The sequence below is a fragment of the Bufo bufo genome, chromosome 1, assembly GCF_905171765.1.
Source record: "Bufo bufo chromosome 1, aBufBuf1.1, whole genome shotgun sequence".
Taxonomy (NCBI): Eukaryota; Metazoa; Chordata; class Amphibia; order Anura; family Bufonidae; genus Bufo; species Bufo bufo.
This window is the reverse complement of record NC_053389.1, coordinates 591,588,848-591,613,033: the sequence shown is the minus strand read 5'-3', so window position 1 is coordinate 591,613,033 and position 24,186 is coordinate 591,588,848. Positions and strand designations below refer to the sequence as shown.

The window sequence follows — 24,186 nt, the reverse complement described above, 5'->3', positions numbered from 1 at the left end:
ATATAAAAAAAATGTGTTTGTGTCTGAGATTCTGGCTCGTGCTGTTAGTCTGTGATCACTGTCTTTAGGGCTTCTGTATTACGGATGTTTAATTTTACTTAAACAGGACAAAATAAAGTCATCTGATCATTGCACTTTGATGCTGTATTAGGGTGCATTCACACAACCGTAATTCTGGGTCCGCATCCATTCTTCAATTTTGCGGAACGGATGTGGACCCATTCATTTCAATGGGGCCGCAAAAGATGTGGACAGCACACCATGTGCTGTCCGCATCTGTAGTTCCGTTCTGTGGCCCCGTAAAAAAAAGATAGAGCATGACAAGAATAGCCATTTCTATCATAGGGCCGGCCATGTGGGGGTACTCAAAATGAGGAACCCACATGGCTGGTATACTTGTTTTGCGGATCTGCAATTTGCAGATCCACAAAACACTACGGTCGTGTGAATGCACCCCAAGTCTTTATTCACATCTCTGATGAACGGTATCTGGTAGAAAACATCCTGCCAGAGTTCACCAGATGCAGCATTGCTGGATTCCGCCCTTCACCAGTAGAACAGTTTTTGTCAGGCTGAAACCCTTCTGGAAAGCGTCTGGATCCCATTATAGTCTATGGCAGGGAAGTTCAACATGCAGCCCTCCAGCTGTTGTAAAACTACAACTCACAGCATGCCCTAATAGCTGTAAGCTGTCCAGGCAGTTGTAGTTTTGCAACAGCTGGAAGGTGCAGGTTGGGCATCCCTGGTCTATGGGGTCCGGCAGTGAAAGGTAGAATCTAGCAATGCTGGATCTGGTGAACTCTGGCAGGATGTTCTCTGTCGGAACAGCCTGCTGGATACAGTGACCGGGCCGCGTTCACATTACCGTTTCGTTTTCCATTCTTCTGATCCTGTATTTTAAGCATCCGTTATGCTCAGTTATGCATATTTTGCATCCTCTTTAGCCATTTCTATCTGAGATCAGTTTTTTTTTTTTTAAGATAGAAAAAAAAGTCCTACACAAAGTATTTTAGTCTAAAATAACAGATCTCAGTCGGAAATGGTGCAAAATGTGCATAAATGAGCATAACGGATGCTTAAAATACAGGATCAGTTTTTTTGTTTCTTCTGACAAATCAGAAGAACAGAAAACTGACAGTAATGTGAACGTGGGCTTGGGCGGTAGTGCTATATAGTACATTATACCTACTAATGTCACCCCTTGTGTACATACTGTTTCGTAATCACCCCCAGGTTATTAAAAAAAAAACTGTAATAATGTGTAATGTAGGACCAATGTACCTACTTAAGGCACAGTTCATGGGTGAGGGAGGGGCTGGGGTAGAAGGTTGGTCGGACCAGGGATGGGTAGTCAGAGGGGCTTGGGAAGGACCATGGGGGCCCAATTCAGATTTCTGCTATGGGGCCCAATGAATTCTATGTACGCCCCTGTGGTTATTACTGAGTAGAGGGGGCGGTAAATTGAAACTCTGGTTATATGTATAGGTATGGGTTCTGGTTGGGTCACAGCTTGCAGCCTTAATGCAGTTTATCAAAAATTACGTTACTTTACCTGAATACCCCTTTAAGCCATAAAAAAAAAATAAAAAATTCTTAGGCAGTGCACACATCACGTTTCTGTCCCACGTTTAACGTATACACATGTATATATGGTAAACAAATGCCATACAGTGGCATCCATCACCATACAAAAAACACGTATGTGTTAAAGTATCCTTTTTTGCAGGACTCTGCAGGATGGAAACATGTAGTGTAATACGCTTTTACATCCTTAACAGCGCCTTAAACATATTTTATAATGTGGAGTGTTTGCCATTCATGTACAACCTAGTGTGAGGATACATTTTAGGTCATTAACAGGAATCAAAGCCATCGCCACAGAAACCAGTATCAGTCTGTATATTCCAGAATATTTATTACAGCAAGAAAGGCATGCAAGTACATATACAAGAAATGAAGCTCTCGCACACCTGCTCTACCACAGTGTAACATACATCCAAAAATAGCCATATACTACAAGCTGTTCCTGGTCCACAATTAATTGCCCAGATGTATGTAAGTGACATTTTCCATCTGTATAATAATTAAAGGCTATGGACAACTTTGGGGCAATTTATTATTATTTTTTTCATTCTACTCATTTTAAATCGAGAGTGTATCTGCAGACGGTTGCCCTGTTCTTAAAACTCTTGACAGCTCATAAATACTTATTAAAGCTCAATTAAAAACATGATTTTTAGCCCACAATAAGTAGAGTGCAATGATATTTTAAAAAAATTGCCTCTGAAGGTGTCCATAGCCTGTAAATCCTTTTTACAGTTATTTGTGAGGGGATAGTAATTTATATAAAATAGTCCTCAGCACAGATCAGAATTTACAGAACACAGGCATATTCATCTCATGGTATGGATAAAGCTGGTAGGTGGTGACGGAACTGGAAATCACCTAGAAAATGCCGAACATCCCATGGCCATCATGATGAGCTGCACACTTGCCACTGCCTAAATATTCTAAAGACTTTGTGAGATTTCTCTGGGACACTCTGAAACAAGATTTCACAAATATGTATGCTGGTTAACTAGGATTATGTATGAAGTATTAAGCAAATGTAAAAAAAACCATAAATACCATTAGCAATAACAATGAAAATTACAAACGATAAGAGGGCACATTCCAACTGCATCAACAGTCTACAATGTAACATGCAACTCCCTGGCCAGGCAGTACATTTTATTTGTGAAGCCATACAATTAAAAGGGTTTGCCGAGACTTTTATAATGATGATCTATCCCCTGGCTAGGTCATCAGTATCTGATACCTGGGGCTCCTGTGAGTGCCGCAACCTTCTCGCAGCTTTCCCTAGACCGACGACATCACGTTTATCGCTCATACAGCCTAAGAACAGCTCACTTGAATGGGGCTACGATGTGATACAATGTACGGCGCTATGCTTGGTTACCTGCACGAAGGCTGCAGTGTTCACAGGAGTGCCAATGCTTTCTCAAACAGCTGATCAGCGGGGGTCCTGGGTGCCAGACCTCCATCCATTAGTTAAAAAGTCTCAGAAAACCCCTTTAAAACAAGCAGCAATCCAGTTGTAGTGGTCATGCTTGCACACTATAGGAAAAAAATGCCTGCTACTCCGGTGGCCATGGTCGTAGGAGCATGTGCAGCAGCACCTGTCCCAGCTAACTCATATCTGAGCTGCACCGGTGGCCATAACCCCTGGAAACGAACAGTGTATAATGTAATGGCAAAATTAATCAAGCCAGCAAAGGAAGCAATATGGACAATCACAATACATTAGTAAGTGGCTTGCAGTAACTTTCTCTATATGATAAATGCTATTTGCTGAAGTGAGACAACCCCTTTAATAGGAAAACACCAGCTCTGATAACAACAAATTCCATATATACAGGCCTGTTTTCCTAAATCTAGCTGCTATGGCAGCTTGCATTACAGAAGAAAGCTTTCATAATTGGATAGATACACTACAATGTCCCCCCCCCCCCCCCCCCAAGACACATCTGAATATTTTATTTCAGGTAAAGTTTTTATTAACTATATCGAAAAAAGGTTAAAATTAGGGATGAACGAAGCTCTAAACTTCCTTTTAATGCTGTACGGAGATCCGTCTCTGTACAGTATTCAAATGTATGGGCTTCGGTGAGGCACAATGGGCTTGGTGAATAACTTCGGCATTTGATTATAAAACTTGAAACCATTTTAAAACAGGTATCTGAAGTCGGCTTTGGTACCGACTGGTACCTCAGCCAACTTCGGAATCAAGTTTTAAAATGGTTTTCAAGTTCAAAAATGAAATCCTGAAGTTATTCACTGAAGTCCCACAAGACTTCGGCGATAACAAATTTGCCTCGCGACAGCCAATACATTTTAATGTTGTACGGAGACTAATCCAACATGCCCCTTTGTTTTGCTGGAAGATAGGCTGCAGTCGAAATGTCTGTCAGCAGCCTTTCCAAACTGAATTAAACATGCACGCAGCAGCATTACGGTACATTTATGAGACGTGTGAAACGCCCTCCACCCATCAGCCTCTGACAGTTCTCCGAATCCATACTGATGGTGGGGGCAGGGATCCTCATTCTCCAGTCTAAGGCTACATGCACATGACAGTGAAAAACGGACGTCAAAAAAATAGAACATGCTCTATCTTGTCCGTTTTTCACTGACAGACTGCCCCCATACAATTGAATGGGTTCATTTTTAACGTCCATTTCTCAGAAAGGCATCAGTGAAAAAAACCTCTGTTAAAAATGTCCGTATTTAACGGGCGTTTTTATTTCGCTGTCATGTGCATGTAGCCTAAGATATGCAGCAATTTTTAAAGACAAGATTTTGTCCAATCAGATCTGGTGTAGAGCTGGGAAAAATTAAAGACCCCCCTCCCCCCTTTAGATTACAGGCAGCCAAACCCATAGTTTTAGTGAGACCGGCCAACAGTGCAATGTGATGTCTGGTCAAAAGCTATTCAAGGTGTAAGGGCACCTTAAGAATTTTTAATAGTGGGTGTCATTTTTGTTACTCACTGAAGAATCTGCTTCCAATCGGGTCCTGGATTTCTCCTCTCCAAGCAGTACTCGCAACACTTCCTTCCATCCAGCAAGTGCTATCTGGTCTGAATTTCCATTTTCTTTTGCTTGTGATTTGCCCTTATCACCTCCTTTCACCACTGTCAACCAGGGACACCAACTTTTGTGCTGACTTAGTGGCTCAAAACAACCCTTGGGGGAAGAATCCTGAATGACCAAATGAGAGTTTTAATGATTGTAGTTAACAAAAAAAATATGTTTTATGGGCATGTATAAAATCCATAATTAATAGAAAAGAGAACTAAATATAAAAAACATAATTTTTTTTATATATTCCTGGCAGGCTTCTTTATAACTTACCGTACTACTAGTGGAACAGAGTCTAGGGCGTTTAGCCCTACGATGAGGACTGGAATACATTTCAGATGTAGCTCCTTGGCCATCTCCATGTCCCATGCTGCGAGTCACAGGGCGGCTCCGTACAGTATCTGACTCAGGTGAGACCGAAGATCCTCCACTGCGCAGCGGAGTGCTAGCCAAGGAGGGGCTCTGAGAAAATAAATTTAATTCACCTTAATTAGACCAGAGACCTTAAAGGGTACATAAAACTCTGCAAAAAACTCCACAAAGGACAGAAACACTGCTCAGGGTGCTCTGCTCCTTCAACTTTCATCGTCTCTGCTCAGACCTGCGAGCATATAGACTATGGATCCATATTGCATACACTCGAGAAGCCGAGAACAGCTGATGAAAGCAAGCCGAAGGGGCAGAGCACTGTGAACAAGTGCTTATGCCCCTTAGTGTGTTTAACAAAGACTGAGTTACCTTTTAAAAGGGATTGTCAGAGATTTAAAATAAATAAATAAATGGTCAAGAGCAGGAAACTGTAAAAGAAAAGTGTTAATTACGCTTACCGGTAATTAGATTTTCCAATAGCCTCCCCAACAGCACTAACAGGAGGGTGCTCCCCACCTCCAGGATAGGAAACAACACAGAAGCTCAACTTTAAAAAGGGGCCTCCTCCCCTTACCTAATCAGTAAATGACAAAGTACACGGTAGTGATGCAAAAAAAAAAAATATATATATTAATCCAACCGGAATACAAAGAGAAAATGTAATTATAAATCCAAGGAAATCATAATTTAGGATGGGAAAACCTCCAGTGCCATTGGGGAGGCTATTGGAAAATCCAATTACTGGTAAGAGTAATTAACCATTTTCCCGGCGCCTCCCCAACGGCACTGACAGGAGGAATAACAGAGTCTCCACTAGGTTGGGATTACGGCAGAAAGAATTCTGCGCCCAAAGGATAAATCCTGATTATGTAAGACAAATAATTTATAATGGTTGAAGAAAGTCATTGGATTTGCCCAAACAGCTGCTTTACAAATCTCCTCAATTGAGATGGACGCATTTTCCACCCAAGAGGTCGACATAGCCCGTTGTGAAGAAGCCTGGAGTCCCTTCGGAGGATCTAGATTCTTCTGCTTTATCCATCTTGCAATGGTGGCTTTACTGGCTGCCAGACCCTTGTTAGGCCCCTGAAACTGAAGGAGGTGGTGATCCGATTTTCTATCTTCCTCCCAGATCCTTAAGTAAGTAAGCACACAACGTCTCACGTCCAGGTTATGAAAGCGCCTCTCCAGGTCTGTTGAAGGTGATGGACAGAATGATGGTAAATTGATCTCCTGATTACAGTGAAATCTGGATACTACCTTCGGGAGGAAGGAAGGACAATGTTTTAGGATTATCCTGTCGTCTAGAATCCTGAGATAGGGAGGACAGCACGAGCAGGCTTGCATTTCCCCCACCCTTCTTGCCGTTGTTATGGCCAGAAGTAAGGTAGTTTTTAAGGTCAGGAGTTTGAGGGAAATATCTTCAATCGGTTCAAATGGAGAACTTATCAGTACCGTAAGGACTAGATTCAAGTCCCAAGCTGGGATGGTAGAGTCTAACCTGGAGGAATCTCTAGTTGCTCCCTTGATGAATCGCCTGATCAAAGGATGGTCAGGTAGGGTTGTCTCTAGAAAAAAATGGTTAATGTGGAGATCTGAACTTTAAGGGTCGATGGCTTGAGCCACTTGTTCAAACCTGCCTGTAGAAGGTCCAGGTTGACTGAGGAACTTTGCTGGATCTTGTTACCTGAAAACAAAAGGAAAGCCTTCCACGTTCTGTAATAGATCTTGGAGGTGATAACTTTCCGACTTTTTAGCAGTGTGGAGATAGAGAGGACAGGTGTTTATCTGGAAAGAGAAAGACATCCCTCGATGTTTTTTTTTGTAAATAATGGTTTGATCATATATCATCTGAGACAAGAACTATGATGTATTGGATAAATGAAGTTATTTTAGGTGGATTTTAATTGTTTTAAAAAAAATCTGTGGATTTATAATGGAAAGGGGGATGGGAGAAGATTGAATGTTATTTTGACACCCATATAAAAGGAACGCCCATATGTGGGTGTATCATCCGCTCCTGATGAAGCTGGTGTGGCGAAACCTGGGTCGAGCGGTGTTATAACCACAGAGATTTTATTCTGTTTTATGCCTATTGATCTTATACCTTTGTGAGTATAATAAAAGCTATTACCATTGGAAATATTGGTGGACCTTCACTATGTTCCTGCACCTTTATATCTACAGAGGGGTGGTTTTCTGACCGAGATTATCCTCCTGTGGAACCTCGTTGTTTGGCATCACCTAAAAGCTGTCGTATCGTATCCTAAACAAGTCCTTTGAATCACAGCCAAGTGTGGCAGCGCGACACCTTCATTTGAACTTAGTTCTATAGTAAGCCTGAAGGAACCCCCTGTTTTTTTTTTATGAGAAAAACTGGGGAATAAAATCCTTGCTGTTGCTGGTTCTTTGGAACTGGTAGTAGGACATCTTTTTGAATTAAGTTTTTTTATTTCTTTCTCTAGCAAGGACTGTTTCTCTTCTTTTGAGAACGGCTAGTTGACAAAAAAGTGATCTTGAGGGTAGGTGCTGAATTCCAGCATGAAGCCTCTCTGAATGGTGGCTAGTATCCAAGGGGAGGTTTCTATCTCTCTCCATTGTGGAACAACATTTTTTAATCTCTCTCTCACCTGGCCTCTGGCGTCATTGAGCGGCCTTTGACGCGTTGTCAGGATTAAAGAGGAATCCTTTGTTTCTTCCTCTTGACGATTGCCATCTTCCTGAGTATTCTCGCTTCTTTTGATCGGGTTTTGGTTTCCTTTGACTACGAAAGGAGCGTCTCGGATGAAAATATTTTGAGAGTCAGTGGGAAAACCTTTTTTCTTGTTGGAAGCTTGTTCTAATACATCATCCAACACCGACCCAAAAAGCCTATCCCCCTCACAGACCAAGAGCGGAGCAATAAGGCCTTGCGGGTGGCATTAGAAATAGCCACTGATCTTGCCTACAGTCTGACTAAATCCGAGGCGTTGGCTAGAAAATTTGAGGCCTGTTTAAGCATCGGTAATGAGGCTAAAATTTCTTCCCTTGGGGTTCCCGTTGCAAAATGATCCTCTAACAGATTGAGCCATACTGACAGGGATCTGGCGGTACCGGTCGATGCAATGCTTGGGCTAAACATAGCTGTATTTACTTCCCAAGCTTTTTTCCGTAGGTTCTCACACTTGTTATCCATTGGATCACGGAGTAATCCCATGTCCTCAAATGGAAGGGAGGATTTTGGGGATATCCGTGCTACTGGAGCATCAATTTTTGGAGTCTTATCCCAAAGATTTGAGTCAGAGTCCGAAAACGGATACTTCCTTTTGAAAGTGTTAGTAATCGGGGCTCTCTTTTCGGCTTCCTTCCATTCCCTTGAGATTAGGGCCTTGACATTATTATGGATTGAGAAAACACGTCTTTTCCTTTCTCCTAGACCTTGAAACATCTGATCCTGGATGGAACGACTCTCTTTACATTCCTCCAGGTGCATAGTAGCCCTTACAGTTTTTAAGGGACTATCTGTATCTTCTGGGAGAAACAATGGTCTAACCCAGTCGTCAGATGAGTCAGAATCTATGTCAGAAGCAATCTCCCCTTCATCCAAATCCAACCCAAATAACTGGGAGCTCTGGGATTTTTAGGACGTATAAGCTTGTGGTGAGGACGGAGATAACCTAGACTCCAAGGCTGCATTCACCTCTTCCCGAATCATACTCCGCATGGAGTCTAAGAAGGAAAGAGATTCTTCAGCCACCACTTTTTCAGCACATCTGGGGCAAAGTGATTTTTTGGCTTTTGACATAAATGACTTTTTGCAGATAGTGCATTTTTTTGCGATTAGAATTAGACCCGGGTGCCTTGGAGGTGGAGGTGTCTCTACCCTACAATTTTAAGGAAAAAAAAGGAATAGGGTTCAGAATCTATCAAAAAAAGCACACCAACACCAGGCACCCAGGTGGATAATAGCCATAACCAAATACATCAATCTGCCCAAGTCAGGAGAGAAGACTTACCAGTCTGAATGTGCTTTCGGCCACATCTAGAGGCTTGCGGGCGTTATCCGATTCCACAGGAGCTGACATTTCCAGGAAGGGAACAGCACGATTCACTTCACACAGATCCACTCTCCATTTACATTTCCCGGCTCTGAAGGACCTCCGTGACGTCACGACGTCCGTACGTGACGCTATAGCACTATAACGTCACGACGCCTGTACCGCCCGCGATTCAGAGTGAGACTTCCATCCTCCGGGAGTCTCCGCCACCATGCCGCAAGATGTCCTGCGCTCCTCCAACGGAGTTTACAGGATAAGCCCGGGGCTGCCTTGAACAGGACTTATGCCGAATGTACAGGGAAGGGAGGCCACCCGTCTCCGGAGCCCCTGTCCACTGCAACGGCCCTCCCCAAACAGGGGGCAGAAACCAGGCCGTGCGGAGGAATGTTCTGCGAACCTGCACACACAGGTAGGAGCTTCCACGCTGTCTAGGACAGGAAACAAACACTGATTAAAAGGGGCCTCCGCCCCTTACCTAAAGTTGAGCTTCTGTGTTGTTTCCTGTCCTGAAGGTGGGGGATCACCCTCCTGTCAGTGCCGTTGGGGAGGCGCCGTGGAAAAAACCCCACTCACACTTTATTTGTGAATGCACATGTGACCGCTTAGGACGGTGATTGGCTGCAGCAGTCACATGGCACACAGTCTCCCTGAGAGAGAAGGTCGTCTCTGAGCGGAAGCGGCCACGGAGCGTCTCCTAGGGGGATGAGATAGGTGTACCAGGCTTCAATCTGAAGCAATGAGAATACTCTGGATGCCCTCCCTCTTGATCCTGCAAAGGACTCGAGGTAGGAGAAGGAGAGGGGGGGGGGGGGGAAGACGTACAGAAGGGAAAAGCCGTCCCATGGGGCCATCAGTGCGTCTACTGCGCATGCCCGGGGATCTCTTGTCCGCGAGATGAAGGTGGGAAGCTTGTGGTTGATCCTGGATGCCATCAGATCCATGTCCGACCGTCCCCAACGGAGACAGATGGCATCGAACACCTCTGTGTGCAGAGACCACTCGCCTGGGTCCACAGTCTTCCCGCTGAGGAAGTTCGCCGTCCAATTCTCCACTCCTGGAATGTAGACTGCCGATAACGCTGGTACATATTCCTCTGCCCACTTTAGAATTTTGGCCGACTCCGCCATCACCGCCCGACTGCGGGTTCCCCCCTGGTGGTTGATGTACACTACCACTGTGGCATTGTCTGACTGGATCTGGACCGGCAGTCACCTCAGGAGAGGAGTCCAATGAAGCAGGGACAGATGAATGGACCGAAGTTCCAGAATGTTGATGGGCAGTCTTGATTCCAACAGAGACCATTTGCCTTGGACTGTCCGAGGTGGGAAGATTCCGCTCCATCTGAGGAGGCTGGCATCGGTGTTGATGATCGACCATGAGACCGGGAAAAAGGATTTGCCAGAGACCAAAGCTAGAGTTGAGAGCCACCACCTGGTCCTGGAGCTGGAGTTCTGACCGCACCTGTGGAGGAAGGGCGATGGTATAGTCCAAGGAACTCTGTGTCTTGTTCCAGGATGACAAAATCGCCTGCTGGAGAGGACGAGTGTGAAATTGTGCAAACTGAAGCCCCTCGAAGGAAGAGACCATCGTTCCCAAAACTCGCATTCAAAACCGGATCGACGGACGTCTGCGCCGGAGGAGAAGACGAACCGACCGCTGAAGGGATAACCGCTTGTCTGAGGGGAGGCAGACTGTCACCGCGGCCATGTCGAGAATCATGCCGAGCAAAGTAATCCGCCTGCTTGGATGCACTGTTGACTTCTGGAAGTTCACCAGCTAGCCGAAACGTGCCAAGGCGTCCAGGGTGATGAGTAAACTGTCCTCGTTCTGACCGAAGGTCGCAGCATTGACAAGGATGTCGTCCAGATAGAGGATCAAGGCGATGCCCCTGGAACGGAGAAGGGCGAAGAGAGGAGAGAGCACCTTCGTAAACACTCGCAGTGCTGTTGCTAGTCCGAAGGGTCAAGCCACGAACTGATAGTGGTGAGACTTCACCGCAAAGCGGATAAAACGCTGGTGAGGGAGCACGCCGGAGACCTCACCAGAGGAGAAGAAAAGGGCCCGAGGCATGCGTGGCCGGGAAGGCTGCGAACCGGGGTAGGCCTTAAAGGAAGACGGGAGCTAAATTAGTTGCAGCACTTCCGGCCGGCCGAAAACAAAAGGGAGGAGTGGGGGCTGCCCGGAAGAGAGGGCGCACCCCAGAGACCTGCCAGGTGAGAAGGAAAAAAGGGTCCGAGGTGGGACTGGGAACGCAGCCAACCGAGGCAGGCCGAAATAGGGACTGGGGCCAAAATTAGAGGGGCAGGCGTCCGGAACCCCCCTGGGCCAGGAGGGAAGAAGGGAAGGAGGGGAGCGGGCAGTGAAGAATAGGGGGAACACAGGAATACTCACCCAATCCGGCCTACTCACACCATCTTCCACCTCTTTTGTTCACTTCCCTCGACGGGTCCAGCAGGGTCACCTCCTCAGCTGCTGGTACCGAAGTGGCAGGAAGCTGGCAAGGATGGAGGGCCGGATCCAGGTGACCCCTTGGCTGATGGGAAGCAGGGGAGCGAGGCTGCCCCGGTCCTCTTTTTCTTCTTGGGGGAGCTGGACCGGGAGGGAAGCCAACCCAGGCCATGGTCCCCAGGAGAACAGGGAGGCCAGGCGGCCATGTTCCCCCGACCTGAAAAGGGAACGAAATAAAGAAAAAAAATAGCAGAATTGATCCTGCAGAGCAGGGAGGTCTGCCTCCTACGACACTAAGCTAAAAACCGATATGCTCTCTCCAGGCTGGAGAGGATATAGCCGGCGGGAGCAGCTAACACTTTTTAGCCTAGTGTCGCCTCCTAGCGGAAGCAGCAGCTACACCCACGGTCCTGTGTCCACCAATGATACGAGCGAGAAAAACCCTTTAATTATTTTACACTGTTAATCTCTACTGTAAGCTATCAATGTAAGAAAGGAGAACCCGCTAACCACCGTGCCGTTTATCCAAAAATCAAAGTATTAGGACCTAAAGTCTGAAGTAACTTTTTCATGAGACAAAGATACTTTTCCAAAATGACTTTATCATGCCGTCAAAGGCCTAAATTATATTTACAGCTCTCAGAACCAGTTTGTGGTGCTTTGCAATGTACCTGCCATCCAGTGAAAAAGGACACTTAAGAGGAAGAGCGTTGAAGAGTCCTGTGTCAGTGAGTGAAATAACATTGCTGAGAACACCTGACAAACACAGCTTTCTCTGAAAATGTCATGTGGATGCAAAGTACATTGTACTGCTCCCTTACTGCTCCCAGCCTCAGATCTATAACCTTTAGCAGCCATCTGTAATTTGCAGCACATGGCTGACAAAAGGGATCTAATTGAAAATAAAGGCAGCAGGACTTTTAAGACAAGCAAATTACAAAGTTAATTTATTTGTATTATAGGGAGTCTGTCTGCACTCTAAGGGCTCATGCACACGGGCGTTGTTTTAGTCCACATCTGATCCGCATTGTTTGCGGGTTGGATGCAGACCAATTCACATCCGTATGTCCATTCCGCAGCACCCTCAATAAAATAGAACATGTCCTATTCTTGTCTGTATTTTGCGGATCTGCAATTTGTGGACCGAAAAACGTCAACAGCCATGCGCATGAGCCTTTAACCACACTAAATTGCTGACTAAGCTAGGAAGGGACTGTAGAGAGCAGGACAAACTTTTCTGGAGCTTCTATCATCAGGAGTAGTAAGAATATGAACTTTTAATCTGCCATATTCTGCTCATTAAAGGGGTATTCCCATCACATACAATGGGGGCATATCGCTAGGATATGCCCCCACTGTCTGAAAGGTGCGGATCCCACCTCTGGGACCCGCACCTAGAATGAGAACGGAGCGGGGAGAGCTGTGGTTGGAGGACCCCGGTCTGTCCAACACCAAGCGCTGCTCCCAAAGAATGAGGAGCACACCGCGCACGCTCAGCCACTGCTCCAATTCAGTTCTATGTGGCAGACGGAAATAGCCAAGCCAGCTATTTCCTCGCTCCAGTCTCATTGTAGGTGCGGGTCCCAGAGGTGGGACCCGCACCTAACAGACAATGGGGGTATATCCTAGGGATATGCCCCCATTGTCTGAGATGGTAAACCCCCTTTCAGTGTAGTGGAGGCGGAGCTTTACTGTGAAGTGCCCCTGCCCTCTACTCTGAGTGACAGATGTAGTGGTCTGCTGGATTATACAACTGTTAGGGCTGTTTCACATGAGCGGATGCCGTGCGTGACATCCTCTGCGTGAATGAGAGCCAAGACCTGCTGCGGACAGAAGAAACACGGAGCATTAACATGATTGATAATGCTCCGTGCCTCTCTGTGACCTTTTTACTACAAAATCACAGTGAGATAAAGTTGGGCTCATTCTCGCAGTATCCACATATGGTGATCACCACCATGAGAAGAGCTATGGATACTGCAACACTCCGCTTTTACATTCAGCACCCATGGGCAGCAGTAGAGGCCGCAATGCAACTGCTGTGGTGCAGATTAACACTTACTATGCCAGTACACAACTTTATTTTAGGAACACAATGCACTGGAATATTCAAACTACCTGTTCAAGATCCCGACTACGAGTGATCCTTCTGTTTGGAGACATAACTCCCAAAGGTATTCTTTCACTGATGCCTTCTCCTGGAGACACTGGAGTGCCTGGCGGTCCTATTGATAAGTCCAGATCTACAGATTCCAGCTGTTGGAAGCTCCATAGACCAACCCTCCTCATACATCGAGGACAGTGAATGATAGACAGAGGCAAAGAACCAGAGGAAGGGCTTGACAGAAAAAAAAAAAAAACATGTCAACACAGAATATTAGGTTTAGATAAAGCACTACAATTCTCTCTAAAAGCCTATTCACATGGCATATTTTGATTTTGTAAAAATCCACCCTGTATACCACAGCAGAAACCAGAGCGGTTCCTGCCATGTTGTTCAATTTGGGTGCCACAAACCTGCTTGCGGCTTAGCTCTATTGAATGGAACTAAACCACAAGTGGACACCTGCTGCGGCAACTGTCCGCTCATGGCGCCAAAAAGGGACATGTCCATTCTTGGTGCGGTTGCATCTTTAAACTGCCGGCCTTCAAACTACACTGCTGCCTCCCAAGGAAACCAATGGAAGGCAGACATCATGCGGCCACTGGCAGAATTTTGGCAAGGTATCTGGCCAAAATTCCGCAATGTGAACAGACCCTTAGAGTCTTATCTAGGCCCATATCTTATAGGGGTAATTGAGGTTTCAGCAAATATATATTTTTTTTTATAGTATATGCAGTTTTCAATTTTCTGATATACTTTCTGTACCAAATTCTGAGCTTTCGTTGGCTTGTTGGCAAACTGACCCATTTAAGGCCAACAGGTTATTCCTATTTTTCTATAATAGGTAATCATACAGTTTTCTAATATGCATGTACTTAAAATTATGCTTAGGCCTCTTTCACACCAGTAATATTTATTTCCATTGTTCTGCACGAACAGAGCCAAACAGATTCAGTGGACTATAAGGGGATCCGCTCGGTTTCCGCCCAGTAGAATGCTTTTTTTTATCAGAGAAAAAAAAAAGTCCCACGTGCAGGACTTTTCCCTCTGCTATTTTTGACAAAATCTGTGACAGTGCCTTTGAATGGAGCCTCCAAGGCAGATGTGAACATGCCTAAGAAAAAACTAGAATACCACTTTAAGTAAGCTATAACAAGAATAGAGAATATTTTAACATACCTGCTGTCCCATCCACAAAGTGCCAAAATACAGGCCGAGATGTGCACCTGCAAAGAGTCACTGCCCAAGCTGTGCATAGCATTCTTTTGTCCCTGTAGCTCATCCTCAATCAAGTGAAGTAGTAGGCTTACTGTTTCCTCTGTAAGGTCCTAAGACAAACACAGACATCCCCCCGATTAGAGAATGTTGACTTCCATGAAAGGACTATTCTATTTAAACATTATCAGGATACAAATGCAAGGCCTTCCCTTTAGTAAATGATATGTGCTAATGAAATGTACTAATAATGAAACACATAAGCCCAGATTTATTAATCATAAAGATGGAGCAAGCTTAGACCGGCTGTCTAGACCTGCATCGGATTTATCACAGGGGCTCAGGTTGGAGGAGAAATCTGGTGCAGGGACGGACACTTTTCTCTATTGGTTGGCTTACTTTGAGTTAAATTTGTACAGCAGAACGGTGGAGCAAAATGGCACATCTTAGGTCTGCCTCCTTTCCTGTAAAGCCCTGTCCCATTCAGAGCATGTCGGAAAAAGTGTAGAAACCATAGATGCACCAAATTTCCCCACTTTTTTAGACAGATTTTTGCCACAGACACATTAGGAAATCTGGGCCAGTATACCACAAGAACAATAAAGAACTGTCCCTTAAAGATCATTATCCTGCCTCACCCCTAGTCTGGAGCTCGTTACCCCAGCACATCAGATTCTCCACCAACATCCAAACCTTCAAAAGTAACTGGAAAACCCACCTCTTCAGGAAAGCTCACCATTTGCATGCTACCACCACACAGCTAGATGAGCAGCCTTTACCCTCACCTACTGTGTTCTTCCCTTGTAGATTATAAGCCCTTGGGGGTAGAGTCCTCTCCCCCTCTGTACCAGTCTGTTACTAAGTTTATGCTTATTGTATTTGTGTTTTTATATTCTGTATGTGTAACCTCCTCTTGATGTACAGCACCTTGGAATTAATGGCGCTTTCAACTAAATAATAATACATTATAAGAAGAAATCACTTTAAATGAGTGCAGTTAAAGTACGCCCTTAAAGAGAATCTGTCATCAACTTTATGCTGACCTCACTGAGGGCAGTATAAAGTAGTGACAGAAATGCTGATTTCAGCGATGTGTCACTCATCAGCTAAAAGTAAGTGGTTGCCGAGAACCAGCATCATAATCATTGCAGCCCAGGCCTTGAAAAGAGTCAAATCTACCTGAGAAGAGTCCTGGTTATCCATAATCTCCTGCACTCACCCATCTGCTGATGATTGACAGTTCTCTCCTAGAGAGAAAGGGAGAAAACTAGGTAGAAGCCCGTCAGTCATCAGCAGGTGGCAGGAGAGCAGGAATTCATTAATAACCAGGACTCTTCTCAGGTGGCCATGACTCTTTTCCAGGCCCAGTCTGCAATGATTGTGATGTTGGTTCTCGGCAACCACTTACTTTTAACTTATAAATGACAGACCGCTGAAATCAACTCACCTGTCTCTACTTCATACTGCCATTAGTATGGACAGCATAAAGGTGACGACAGGTTCCCTTTAAAGGGCTACACCAGTGAGTGCTTAGGGTCTGCAATATTTACTTTCCAGAATCAGAGTTTACATTATACATTATTAATTGGATGAGAGCAGCTGACAGCAAATGTAAAAACATTCACTGGCATTGCACAGTGTTCTGCAACAATTAGTGTAGATTCCACTCCAGAAATTGCCAAAAAATGTGAATTTGTGAACCTTGCGCGTAAGGCTACTTTCACACTGGCGTTTTGGCTTTCCATTTGTGAGATCCGTTCAGGGCTCCAAAAACGGATCAGTTTTGCCCTAATGCATTCTGAATGGAAAAGGATCCGCACAGAATGCATCAGTTTGCTTCCGATCAGTCACCATTCCGCTCTGGAGGCGGACACCAAAACGCTGCTTGCAGCGTTTTGCTGTCTGCTTGACGAAACTGAGCCAAACGTTTTCTCTGACACAATCGGCACAATAGAAAACGGATCGGTCTCCCATTGACTTTTAATGGAGTTCATGACGGATCCGTCTTGGCTATGTTACAGATAATACAAACGGATCCGTTCATGACAGATGCATGCGGTTGTATTATTGTAATGGATCAGTTTTTGCAGATCCATGACGGATCCGCCCAAAATGCGAGTGTGAAAGTAGCCTTAAACCTTACAATGCAAAATACTGAATTCAGCTGTTTCTTATACATATGGTCTGGCCTATAATGTGACACCACAAACATAGCTGGGCAAAGAACTCACTGAACAAGTCTATAGACTTATCCAACGATGGAGAAACCCTTTTTTAGAAACCCCATTTAATATTCCCTGAGAACAGTACAATCACTTTTCCTGTGGACTACACCAACACTCCTCTATTTAAAAAACAACAACTTTGGACTCATCAAGCACTTTTACATAACAAACGTGATTTTGATATTCGCATACGTTCATTTTAGTTTATATGTTACATTACATACTCTGCAGTGCAAAACACAAGACACTGCCCCTGGTTGAGATTAGAAACTATATGACCCCAGCGCTGCAACATAACAGTACTAAGCACCTAGCCACCATGCTGCCCATCTGCATATTTAATGAAGCCCTAATATTTAGAACTGTGACGTTTTATCACTTTATAGCAAGATGGCTGTAATAAATTTAAAATATAAAAAAGATGGGCGAGCACTCATGCATTTGGTCTCAAATTGAAGTATGCAGAAAGTTTATTTAACAATAACTATACATATACCCATAAAATCTCTAAAACAATAAAACAATCAAAAATAGCATATAGTAGCATATAATACAATACACAAAAAAAGTTTGCTGTTCAAATGACTATATTAACGCAACCTATATTTGGTATGCCACCATTTCACATTTGCTGTTAAAACTGCATAAAGGAATTTCCTCTGTAGCCGTATCCATGGATAAAAGGTAGAATGTCACTTTGGGTGCACACGTTGCACCTATTGTAAAGTCGCAATATACTTGTGTATTACCCGATAGATTCATATAACACTGTGCCTGGAGTCTCTCTTAAATTTCCATTTTGTATATATATATATATATATATATATATATATATATATATATATATATATATATATATATATATATATATATATATATATATATATATATATATATATATGAGAAATCTTTATCGGTATTTGGCTTACCTCCTTCCCAACGTATAGTCTGGATATCTCCCGATTACTTGGTGAGGAGCTCAGAGTGTTTGCCGGCGTATCTCGTTGCTCTCCTCGAACCAAGCAAGTTCAAATCTCGCGGGAGTAACTCAAGAAATCGCGGGAGCTCACACGCTCTATCCACCGCGAATATCTTTGAATCCTAGAATCGGAGGAAGGTATATTTGTTCCTTTTTCCTTCAAGATTCTTTCTGTATGGCCATACAGTTTTCAGGAGGACTTTTGTTGCGGGTACGTCCACTTGTTGTACCAGGCGCGTTTCGGGATGATTCGCTATCCCTTCCTCAGTGGTCAAGTGTTTGCCCGCCTAGCCTCCATTTTTTATATTGTCTCTAATTGGATCGAAATCACAAGCACCTGCTGTTCAAACTTTTTTCAATTGATAGAAGGGGTAGTGCTATAATGCGTTTTTCTTCATGATACTCCTTGCGTTTTTTCTGCTTTTTTTTTTTTGAGTATATGCGTTTTTTTTTGCGTGAACATTCCACTTAATATAATACACTACTGTATGTCATGAAATCATTGTATATGGTTGCTTCTTGTCAGAAACACCAATTCTTTCATAGTAGTGGTATCTCTATGGATTTACATATATCAACAGACAGCAATGATGCTGTTTTACATATACTATTCTCATAAATATACATAAAAATATAGATCTAAAATTGTAAAAATATAAACATTATGGTGAATGAGGGCATTGATAGATGAAGACGGATGGGTATCTCGCCACCAAGGAGACGTTGCAGCGCCGATAAACGGCCTGGCATGCGACGTCCCATCGGTGACGAGACACCCATCCTATATGAATCCAAAATCTCTAAGTCAGAGTTAAGTCCCTTTGGTAGCAAGGACCCGAATTCATAGATACGTTGGGATTCTATCCTAGACATTTGTTTAATATAGTCTCCCCCTCTCCAGTGTTTTTCCACCTTCTCCAATGCCACAACAACTAAACTGGATGGATCCTGTTTATGTACATCTTTGTAGTGTTTTGAGAAGGGAGTGTTTGTCATACCCTTTCTTTATATTAGCGATATGCTCTGCCACGCTCTTCTTTAGTGGTCTTTTTGTGCGCCCTATATATTGTCTATTACATTGGAGAAGGTAGATGACTCCGGAGGAATCACATGTAAGACAGTCCTCTATCTCCCACTTAAAGTTGTTTTGGGTTGAGGAGACAGTGGTTGTCTGACGAGGTTTGTTATTAAGTCTACAACCAATGCATCTCCCGCACTTGTAAAAGCCCTTCAAGTTTAGCCAAGTTCCCGAAAAACTCATCTTGTTTTGTTTCCATGGTTTTACAGTGGGAGCCACTTTAAAGCCTAGATTGGATGCTTTGGTAAAAGTGATTAATGGAACAGTTGGGAGCAAATGTCCTATAGTTTTGTCACTCAGTACATGATGCCAGTGAGTTTTAATAATTTTCTGGATCTTCCTATAGCTCTCATTAAATGGAAGGATTACTCTTATATTATCTTCCTTAATCAACTGTTCATTTTCATCTTCTTTTTTCTAAAAGAACTCCAACTTCTCTCCAACTTCCTAATTTGGCTAAGCGACTCCTCCACTATCTCTTCGGGATATTCTTTTTCCATAAATTGTTTCTTCATTTCGTTGGCTTCCACCTCAAATGTGTGTCCCTCTGTGCAGTTCCTCTTGATTCTGCGGAACTGACCAGAGGGAATATTGGTCAGCCATCTTGGCGATTGACAACTCGAAAAATCAATATAGCTATTTCTAGTTGCAGGTTTGCGGAATGTCTCACATATATATTTACTCCCAGATTTCGTAATCATCAAATCTAGGAATTCAGTCCTTTCCTGTATATTCGAGGTAAAGACCATATTACGTTTGTTGTTATTAATTTCCTTTAGGAATGCCTCTAGCCTTTCTCTACCTTGTTTCCAGATGAAGATGACATCATCAATGTAACGTCGCCATAGGGCCAGATCCGCCCCCAGTCTCGGCCGGATATGATTATGTTCCCATTCGACCAGAAATAAATTTGCATAACCAGAGCACCATACCAGAGCTAATCACGAGTGAGACACCTCAGCTTAATTTAATTACTGTAATAAATTACCATGCTTTTGAGATCTTCATGTTTCAGGGATGGAAGTTGCAGTTTCAAGTGACAAAGATTTTGGAAACGGTCAATAAAGTCAGTGATGACTGAAGATGACTCAGCTATCAGAAGGGTCCAGAAATGTTCTGTAATGAGTAAAGGACAAAGAAACACAGCGTCATTCACATAATTGTATTTTCAAATTGTGCTTCACCACCAAGCGGAAAAGAATCAGAAAGCATGCTCTGAATGTTAAAGTATTTGGCTGACCAGGGCGATCAGCTGATATAATATAATACCGCAGACTATTGTCAGGGTAAACTCAGCAGCTATGGCGCCTGCTCAGCTCCTTGGCAGGCGCCAACTTTAAAGTCCCAACTTCCGCAGTACATGTATGCTGGATGTCGGGAACAGCTGAAAACAATGGGAAGAGGAATAGAGATAATGATACCGGTAATTTGATTTTCCAGAGTCCATGACAGCACCAGGAGAGAGGATCTTCCGCCCAGGACAGGAAACCCACAGATATTTAAGAAGGAGAGGCCTCTCCATTCCTCAGTGGTCTTCAGAGACGAAGAGAGCATCCCCGATAATAATCCTTCTAAATCCATTCCGTTTAATTCATCGAATTTTTCTTGTTTCTTTTTTTTTTTTTTGCGCACCCTGTGCACCATAATCAAGATCCATCACTAACACCAAAACCAAGGGAGGGAATATAAGGGTGCTGTCATGGACTCTGGAAAATGAAATTACCAGTAAGAGTATATATAATTTTTCCCTTCGTCCTATGACAGCACCAGGAGAGATCTCAGAGAGAGCTAGGGTGGGATAACAGCCTGCAAGACTTTACACCCAAAGGAAAGGTCAGAGACAGAAGAAAGGTCCGGTCTACAGTGCCTATAGAAGGTTAGAGCAGAAGACCAGGTAGCCGTTTTGCAAATGTCTTGAATAGACGCATCTGCTCTCTCTGCCCACAAAGTAGATACCGCTCTTGTGGAGTGCGCCGTCCAACCCATAGGTACCGGTTTCTGTAAGGAAACATAAGCTAGACAGATAGCTTGCTTAATCCACCTGGCTATGGAACTTTTGCTAGCAGCCTTTCCTTTATTAGGACCTGATTACTGGACAAACAAGGCCCCTGACTTCCTCCATTCTCTAGTAGCATCCAGGTTAGAGTTGTTGCGATACCAAATTTTTGATTCGGTTTCGATACCATGAAAAAGTATTGTGATACTCGATACCACGCGAAAAGAATTAAAAAAAAGTTGTAGATTTTCTTTTAGTTTGGACTTTTCTGACGTGGGGATATGTAATATGTTTATTATTTATACATTTTATATGTGAAATTGGGAAAAGGGGTGATTCATACTTAATATTTTGGTGTTTTTGTTTTTACACTTTTTATTTAATAACTATTTCCCCCCTTAGGGGCTAGAACCTGGGATTTGTTTCATCCCTTGTCCTATTTACCCTGATAGAGCTCTATCAGGGTGAATAGGACTTCACACTGTCCCTGCTGCTCTGTGCACACAGCATCAGGGATGTTACCATGGCAGCCAGGGCTTCAGTAGCGTCCTGGCTGCCATGGTAACCGATCGGAGCCCCAGGATTACACAGCTGGGGCTCCGATCAGAAGCTGCCACTGCACCACCAATGAGGGGGAGGGGACCCTGTGGCTACTGCCACCAATGATAATTACCCCTTAATACAGGAGGCGGGTACTGGCAGATCAGCGGCAGTTAACCCCTCAGGTGCCGCACCTGAGGGGTTAACTGCCGCTGAACGCAGCTCCCTGTCAGGGGCAGGGTGCCGGCAATGTGATTCTGCTGCCGGCACCCGCCTCCTGTATTATGTTTTAAAGTCTACTTTTCCTGGGTCCAGACTTTAAGTATTAGGCTACACAGAGCGGCGCCCAGCGATGTCCCAGCACTTACTATTATTCCTGGGCGCCGCTCCGTTCGCCCGCTGTGCCCCATTACTGTCTCCTCTCTTGCTCCATATGCTAATTACTATTGGAGCAATGGGGAGGAGCAGCTTCTCTAGTGGGCGTTCCTTCTCCCTGGCTGTAGCGCTGTCTAATCGCAGAGCAGGGAGAAGGAATGCCCACTAGAGAAGCTGATGTCTCCTCCCCATCGCTCCGATAGTAATTAGCATGTGGAGCAGGAGAGGAGACAGTAATGGGGCACAGCGGGGGAACGGAGCGGCGCCCAGGAATAATGGCGAGTGCTGGGACATCGCTGGGCGCCGCTCTGTGTAGGAAAAGTCGTATCATTGGTGGCGCAGTGCGCCCGCCCCTCCTCCGCCCCTCTCTTCTCATTGGTGGCAGCAGCAGCACAGGAGGAGGGAGGACAGCTTCCTTCTCCCCTGTGCTGCTGAGAGAACATGAGCGCGCCGACAGCAGTGCGCTCATGTTCAGAGATACTAGACTGCGCAGCAGCGCAGCCCAGTATCTAAAAAATGGTATCGAAATTTCTATACCCGCAACAACCCTAATCCAGGTAAGCTAAAACACATCTAGCATCCAAGTAACTAAACTCCAATTCCTTCCGACGCCTGGGATAGGTACCAAAGGACGGAAGAACTACCTCCTGAGATTCATGGAAGTTTGACACTACTTTGGGAAGAAAAGTTGGGTCTGGTCTAAGAACAATTCTATCCTCCTGGATGGAAGTATATGGGGAATTGATAGACAAGGCCTGAATCTCACCTATCCTTATCCTTCTAGCCGACGTGATTGCTACTAAAAAGGCACATTTAAGAGTCAACATTCTGATAGAGAAATGGGTTTAAAGGGTCCCTTCATCAAACTCTAACACTAAATTTAGGTCCCAGGTAAGAACCTGGAAAATCCTAGACGGAACGTCCCTTGCAATTGCTTTACGAAACCTCATGATAAGAGGACGAACAGCTAATCTAACGTTAAACAAAACACTTAAAGCCGAAATCTGCACCTTTATAGTACTAAGGGAAAGACCCTTCTGAAGAAATTGCAAAATACTGGGAATAGAGAGACTACACTGTGAGACAGGAGCAATTCCCAAGAAAGCAAAGAAAGCCGCCCAGGTTCTAGCATAAATTCTAGTGGTTACCGGTTTCCTACTTTTAAGCAAGGTGGAAATAACGGATTCAGACAATCCCCTATGCATTAACTGTGACCTTTCAAAAACCAGGCCGTCAAGTGAAGGCCCTTTACCGGAGGGTGAATGACAGGCCCCTGGCTTAATAAGTCTGGGCTCTCTGGTAGCACCCAAGGCTCCCTGACTGAAAGAAGCCTCAGCCACGTGAACCAAGCACGAAGGGGCCAAAAAGGTGCCATCATGATCACCGAAGCCCCGTCCTCTCATATCTTCTGGAGAACCCTGGAGATCAACTGAAGAGATGGGAAGGCATAGGAGACCCCGATCCCATGTCTGTAGAAAGGCATCCACCGCCGAAGCAAGGTCTCTCGGAAAGAGGGGAAAATAACTTTTTCACCTTTCTGTTGGATCGTGTAGCGAAGAGATCCACCGATGGTTCCCCCCAAAGTTGTACTAGCTGGGAGAAAACCCCCCGATTTAGGGACCACTCTCTCTGGTCTAGTTTGTGACGACTCAAAAAATGCCTGTTGGTTGTCCACTCCCCTGACACGAAGGGCCGATAATGACAGGACTCTAGTAAAGAATAAAAATAGGAGCAGCTATTTGTTTTAACTCTATGGATCTGGTCCCTCCCTGGTGATTCAGATAAGCTACAACGGAACCATTGTCTGACAAAACCTTGAGATGACGGTTCTCGAGCAAGGGCAAAATCTCCTGCAAGGCTAGAAGAACCACCATCAACTCTTTTACATTTGAAGAAGCTGTACATATCGATCCGTCCCAGGGTCCCTGCAGAACTCTGGCCTGGACAGGAGCTCCCCAGCCAACTGGACTGGCATCCAGGGTTACTACTATTTGATCCACAATACTCCAGGGAACCCCCTGGACAAGATTGACTGGATCCAACCACCATCTTAGGGAACTGCATGTCTGACTGGAAATGGACATTTTCTTGTCCAACTCTTCTCCCTTCCCAAGTCTGGAGAATCTCCCATTGAAGGCTTCTGGAGTGAGCATGAGCCCATGGAACCGCTGGAATGCAGG

At 44.5% G+C, this 24,186-nt stretch overlaps 2 protein-coding genes across 2 annotated transcripts in view; both read right to left on the bottom strand.

The window, feature by feature from the left end:
- Positions 1-1,900: 1,900 nt before the first annotated feature.
- Positions 1,901-24,186, bottom strand: part of ZC3HC1 (zinc finger C3HC-type containing 1) — a 32,250-nt gene continuing 9,964 nt past the window's right edge. The window contains exons 5-10 of the mRNA XM_040413438.1: positions 20,084-20,211; positions 14,778-14,926; positions 13,613-13,832; positions 4,914-5,102; positions 4,551-4,760; positions 1,901-2,542 (exon numbers count right to left, since the gene is read on the bottom strand). Coding sequence (XP_040269372.1) covers positions 2,474-2,542; positions 4,551-4,760; positions 4,914-5,102; positions 13,613-13,832; positions 14,778-14,926; positions 20,084-20,211 — 965 coding nt within the window. The 3' untranslated portion in view covers positions 1,901-2,473. The remainder of the gene's footprint in view (positions 2,543-4,550; positions 4,761-4,913; positions 5,103-13,612; positions 13,833-14,777; positions 14,927-20,083; positions 20,212-24,186) is intronic.
- On the bottom strand, positions 8,666-11,062 carry LOC120984871. The gene is made up of 2 exons (XM_040413439.1): positions 9,857-11,062; positions 8,666-8,780 (listed from the first exon to the last, which is right to left on the bottom strand). Exons 1-2 carry the CDS (start codon positions 10,649-10,651, stop codon positions 8,718-8,720), a joined length of 858 nt encoding a protein of 285 aa, XP_040269373.1. The 5' UTR covers positions 10,652-11,062; the 3' UTR covers positions 8,666-8,717.